Genomic DNA, 6,607 nt, shown 5'->3' with positions numbered 1-6,607 from the left:
TATGACACTAGTATGACACTAGTCTAAGTTACTCCCCATTATACCAGTCTAATAGAAAATGTGACTCTTCTGCCATGTCTCCTAACCAAAAAGTTGACTTTAGAACATGTAGAGTACTCACCTAAAACAAAGCAAAATTAAAGAAGCAATTCATCATCATAACCCATTGCTTGCACACTTGCACAAACAGCTTTTACACATACTCCCTCCGTTCCGAATTACTTGTCTTGGATTTGTCTACATACAGATGTATCTAGACTCATTTTAGTGCTAGATACCTCCGTATCTAGACAAATCTAAGACAAGTAATTCGGAACAGAGGGAGTAGTACACATGTAAACTAGTTGAAGGGAGTTGGCTCCATGGAAGCTGCCTTAAAACATGTAGCTCCATCAGAGCTCCCCCCACAAATGTATAATTGGCCTAGTACGGATACGTAGTACTACTAGTACGCCAGTGGCACTAGCATATTATATTTAGCTACGGAATATGAATGAAATAATAATTAATCATCATCCTTCGCGAGGCCATGAAGTAAGAATTGATCATGGCCCGCGATTATTTTTACCGTGACCAATTCTTGGTCACTCGTAGTGGTAGTTGAGTAATTAATCTGTCAGTATTGATGGAATTGCTTAGTGGTGATTTGACCGGCCGAAGCTTGAAATGCCCTCCATGGCCGTGGCCGGAGCTGCCATTTGAGCTCGATCAGTTGTAGGAGGAGAAGCTCCAGAGGCTGATCTCGCCTTCCTCCTCCCACTCGACGGGCGCCATGGGCGCCGGCGCGAAGAAGGTGCTGCACGGGTCCATCATCGTGGCGTAGTCCATGCACTTGGGCGACTGGAAGAAGGCGTCGATGTCCGCCAGCGCGTCGTAGTCCACGCCGTCGTCGCCGTGCGCCATGGTCTCGTCGTCGTCGGCGTTGCTGTGGCGGGCGGACTGGTCCTCCGGGGAGCCGAAGGACGGCGCGTTGTCGCCGTAGCCGCACGGCGGGGCGGCGCCGGGCCAGGAGGCAGAGGAGGCCATGGTGTGGGGAGGCTGCAGGGGGCTGCCGGCGGTGGCGGCGGCGGCGGCGGCGACGCGTTGGATGGACTTGGGCGACATGGCGGCGGCGGGGACGTGGAAGGGGAGGTGGACGGGGAAGTTGAGGTCGGCGGCGGAGCCCCGGAGGCAGAGCAGCGCGGCGTCGTAGGCGCGCGCGGCGGCCTCGGCGGTGGAGTAGGAGCCGAGCCATATGCGCGTCTTCTGGTTGGGCGCCCGGATCTCCGACACCCACGACCCCCAGCTCCGCATCCGCACGCCCTTGTACTGCTGCTGCTGCTGCTGCCTCCCGCCGCCGCCGCCGCCCTGCCTCGCCGCCGCCGCATTGCCGCCGTCGCCGCCAAGCGCCACCTGCTGCTGCGCGCTCTTCACCATTTCCGGACCGATCACGCTCACCGACGACGCTCCTCGCCGTGGCACGAACTTGATTTCTTTGATGTGCGAGCGCCGCTGAACTCCGATGGTCGCGAGGAGAGTGTGAAGAGACCAGTGCAGGTTGAAGTGGTAGCTAGGGGTGGTTGGTTGGGTGTGTGGCTGGTGCAGGCAGAGTGGTGCGCCCGATGGCTTATTTATAGGAACCAGGGGCACCAAAGCGTGCATTTTTTAAAAACTCGGCCATTTCTGCTTTCCTTTGTCTCACCTGAAATTGGTTGTGTGTCTCTAGTCCGTGTTTGTATAAAACGATTTCGCCCACATCACGCTGATACAAGCTTGGCACCACCAGACCTCCGTTTCTAACTACTCCCCATGTCTTAAAATGCAAGTCAATTTTTGACATTCTCTGTTTGTTTTAAAATGTAAGACGTTTTTATGATACTTTTTCTGTCTCAAAATGTAAGACGTTTAAGACAAACGTCTTGTATTTGGATGGAGCACCTCTGTTTTTAAACATAAGACAAACATCTTATATTTAGGAACAGAGGGTGTGTGTGTGTGTTTCTTTTGTTTTGTACACCCCAGTACAATACTACTGCATCTGCAATAATGCAGAGGAAACACTAACGGAAATAATTGAAGAAAAAAGAAGGAAAGGTCCTGCAAATTCGATCCTACTTCCTTCGTTTCGAATTATTTGTCACACGTATGGATGTATCTAGATGTATTTTAGTTCTAGATACATCTATTTTTGTGACGAGTAATTTAGAACGGAGGGAGTATATATTACGTACGCAGCATGTCAGCACCTCGGAAGCAACACGTTTTATGCTTAAAGTTTACTCAAAACTAAGCAACGATGAGTTGCATGCATGCATGCTCGCTCATTATGATTGGTCTAAGTGCTGGCGTGCATGCCGTGGCTTATCCTGTTCGGTCATCGCTGGGCATAAATCATTTTCTCGAGGTGCACAGCTATACAAGTGAGGGATTTAGAAACACCATTTTGAAGGTTTATCACCGAAGTACTGAGCTTATGTTATGTCCCACTAGCAGCTGCTCCTCCAATGTGCTATGTCCCACTAGCAGCTCGAATTGCTTCCTTGATAACTTTTGTGGGAGCATGCGCGAGAGCAAAAGGAAGACTCAATCTGAAGAAGTAGATGAAGATGAAGAAGAGAAAGAAGAAGGAGAAGATGGAAGCTTGACTGAGAGTAGCTACAACTCAAGTGATGATTTGCCCCTAATGAGATTTTGTTTAATGACACTATGTTAGAAGACTAGCCATGTTTGCATAGTGCTTACATAATGTATGTGTACTTTGAGATGAAACTAGCACAATGTTGTGCATCGCTAAGGAACCATAAAAGGGAAGGATGATAAGATACTATTGACTTAGGATATCATCAAATATGATGGTGTCTTATTGTTGTTGCATGGTCATGATTAGAAAGAGAGCGTCGATATAACGAAAGACCATATTGTAGCCATTGAAGAATTTTAAGCGACCCTTTTTAGTGCTTTCGAATATTTAGAGTGAGACAACATTTTAAATGATAAAAGATAAGAGAATGGGCAAGAGTAATTTGAATGCACCGAATCATGTGTTTGGTAGGAGGATAACGTCTATGACTGCATTGGAATTGCAATGTGTTTGCTCTCTTCTATTGTGCTATAGAACTGGAAGAATTGGTTGGGCAGAGAAATTAAAATCAAGACCATGATTTTAAAATGGAGTTGTATTCATTTATAATTTTTGTTTTCATAACAGTGTTTTCTCATAATTTGGGCAACAGTGTATTTATTTATTTGGATGGTCTCATACCGTGTAAAAAGTAACAATTGTTTGTTATAATTTATATCTTTTGGAAGGTTGCTAGTCTCACATGTGACTCTAACCTTTATAAGTAGGATATGGTCCCATATGGGAACTCACCATCAACTCCAACCTTTATAAGTAGCATATGGTCTTATATGTGAACTCATCATCAACTCCAACCTTTCTAAGTAGGAAAGATATGTGTATGGTCGGAGACCCCCCCCCCCCACAAAAGATAAAGAATATGATACTTCTACCTGTGATTTCTTGTTTTTTTGAGTCATATGCATGTCATAATACAAACATGGGCTGCATCGTGGAAATATGTGGGATTCAACATACAAAATACACAGCCAGAAAACCCACAACCCAGAGAGAGAGAGAGGTCCCAAAAAAGTGTGTAAGTTGTGCTCACTTTGGGCGCTCTTCAGACCAGGTCAGCGTGGTACTGAATTTGTTCGGGTGGCGCTCGAAGTTGGCCTGGACCCTTTGGGCACCGGAGCCTCCAAATGGAACCTGACACCCTCCGGCCGAGGTCAGAGAGGGTATGATCTTTCCTGGACAACACATATGGCTGCCTAGAGCCTCTAGGCTATTGTTTTCTCCAAGAGAATCACATAAGCTAGCAAGTTGTTGGGCCACCAAGTGCAAGTATTTGTAACTAGCAGGCAAGTTTCCCTCAGCGAGAACCAAGATATCAATCCATGTAATCAAATGTTTTGAAGCCCAAAGCTTGTCCTTACATACAATTAGAAACTTCCTTGTATCCCCAACAATTCTAGCGTTGTCAATCTCACTAGCTTTACTAGTTGCAACAAAGTTATGAGTGTGTCTAATTTTTGGAAGTGTTTCTGTATTTTTGGAATATTAATTGCAAAAAATAAAAGTGCATGTAAAATTAAAGTGGTAGTTGTTTTTATGTGGGAAATTGGACTGGATTCATAGTACACTAGTAGTGTCCCTACAATAAGCAATGGCGTGAAAATATAAGCATAGGTATGCAAGATAAATGATTAAGACAATATGGATAATTATATTATATGATGTGACGATATTATATAACTAGTATGTCCATGAATCTATAGAATGGCTAGATGTCATAATCATCTATAGCTAATGCTCGACCTAAAGACCATTCACAAACGCATGCATTCTCAAATATCAAGTTCAAAATAAACATAGGATTGCATTAAGCAAGATGACATACAATTGATAATACATTCCCCTCACCTCAATATCATCGTCGAGACAATGAGTTAACTATATTTCCATCCTTAGTGCGCGAGAATACAATTACAAGTTTTTTCATCTTAGTGTCACTGAAACTTCACTTATAAAGATGAACCCCATCTAATGCACACCACTCCCACTATTGATCTTTCATCTAAAATGTCTACTGGGTGTACCAGTGAATCAGAGAGAAAGTAGATGCATCTATAAGCCATGCAAAACATCACACATGATCAGATAATCAAGAAACAATCATCACATAACAAAATTAACCGCCATAATTGTGTCATATGGATCACAATTATGTTAGGTAGCTAATGTGATCTATAGCATCAAAGAGCGGGGATTGATTGTTGCATAGCTACTGCTACAAACCCATAGTCCAAGCGTGCACTACTCACATGTCATCATGGGAGTAGTAGAGGGTCAATGAAAAGGTTGAAGATGATGATTCGCACCTCTGGCAAAGTCCAGAACAGGGCTACAGATGAGTTTCGCCTTAGATCGTGAATTGATGTTGCATAAAATTCCACGATAAATATAATGAAGATCCAGAGGTATATATAAGTGTTGACATTGAAGAGGTACAAGAGAGGGACCCCCATGAGGCCATGAGCCCAGAGGGGCCTCTGATACGTCTCCAACATATCTATAATTTTTGATTCTTCCATGCTATTATATTATCAACCTTGGATGTTTTATATGCATTTATACGCTATTTTATATGATTTTTGGGACTAACCTATTAACCTAGAGCCCAGTGCCAGTTTATGTTTTTTCCTTGTTTTTGAGTATCACAAAAAAGAAAAACCAAACGGAGTCCAATTGACCTGAAATTTCACGGAGATCATTTTTGGACCAGAAGAAGCCCACGGAGTACCGGAGATGGGCCAGAAGAGTCCTGAGGCCACCACGAGGGTGGGGGGCGCGCCCTAACCCCGGGGCACGCCCCCTACCTCGTGGCTGCCTCGAGGACCGCCTTGACTTGTTCCCGACTCCAACACCTCTTATATAACCCCAAACTTCCAGAAAGAAACCTAGATCGGGAGTTCCATCGCCGCAAGCCTCCGTAGCCACCGAAAACCAATTTAGACCCGTTCCGGCACCCTGCCGGAGGGGGGGAATCCCTCTCCGGTGGCCATCTTCATCATCCCGGCGCTCTCTATGACGAGGAGGGAGTAGTTCACCCTCGGGGCTGAGGATATGTACCAGTAGCTATGTGTTTGATCTCTCTCTCTCTCTCTCTCTCGTGTTCTTGATTTGGCACGATCTTGATGTATAGCAAGCTTTGCTATTATAGTTGGATCTTATAATGTTTCTCCCCCTCTACTCTCTTGTGATGAATTGAGTTTTCCATTTGAAGTTATCTTATCGGATTGAGTCTTTAAGGATTTGAGAACACTTTATGTATGTCTTGCATGTACTTATCTGTGGTGACAATGGGATATCACGTGATCCACTTGATGTATGTTTTGGTGATCAACTTGCGAGTTTCGTGACCTCGTGAACTTATGCATAGGGGTTGGCACATGTTTTCGTCTTGACTCTCCGGTAGAAATTTTGGGGCACTCTTTGAAGTTCTTTGTGTTGGTTGAATAGATGAATCTGAGATTGTGTGACGCATATCGTATAATCATACCCACGGATACTTGAGGTGACATTGGAGTATCTAGGCGACATTAGGGTTTTGGTTGATTTGTGTCTTAAGGTGTTATTTTAGTACGAACTCTAGGATAGATCGAACGGAAAGAATAGCTTCGTGTTATTTTACTACAGACTCTTGAATAGATCGATCAGAAAGAAAAACTTTGTGGTGGTTTCGTACCCTACAATAATCTCTTCGTTTGTTCTATGCTATTAGTGACTTTGGAGTGACTCTTTGTTGCATGTTGAGGGATAGTTATATGATCCAATTATGTTATTATCGTTGAGAGAACTTGCACTGGTGAAAGTATGAACCCTGGGCCTTGTTTCCTAGCATTGCAATACCATTTACGCTCACTTTTATCATTAGTTATCTTGCTGTTTTTATATTTTCAGATTACAAAACCCTATATCTACCATCCATATTGCACTTGTGTCACCATCTCTTCGCCGAACTAGTGCACCTATACAATTTACCATTGTATTGGGTGTGTTGGG

At 44.2% G+C, this 6,607-nt stretch overlaps 1 protein-coding gene across 1 annotated transcript; it reads right to left on the bottom strand.

The window, feature by feature from the left end:
- Positions 1–488: 488 nt before the first annotated feature.
- Positions 489–1,576, bottom strand: LOC123131060 (ethylene-responsive transcription factor ERF014). The gene has a single exon (XM_044550826.1). The coding sequence runs from the start codon at positions 1,414–1,416 to the stop codon at positions 709–711; it is 708 nt and encodes a 235-aa protein (XP_044406761.1). The 5' UTR covers positions 1,417–1,576; the 3' UTR covers positions 489–708.
- Between the last annotated feature and the right edge of the window lie 5,031 nt (positions 1,577–6,607).

Source organism: Triticum aestivum, chromosome 6A (assembly GCF_018294505.1).
Source record: "Triticum aestivum cultivar Chinese Spring chromosome 6A, IWGSC CS RefSeq v2.1, whole genome shotgun sequence".
NCBI lineage: Eukaryota > Viridiplantae > Streptophyta > Magnoliopsida > Poales > Poaceae > Triticum > Triticum aestivum.
The sequence above is the reverse complement of the archived record's forward strand: the minus strand, read 5'-3'. Positions and strand labels throughout refer to the sequence as shown.

Bases quoted from the DNA above. Each gene is read 5' to 3' on its own strand.
- LOC123131060 (XM_044550826.1), bottom strand. From the start codon at position 1,416: ATGGTGAAGAGCGCGCAGCAGCAGGTGGCGCTTGGCGGCGACGGCGGC.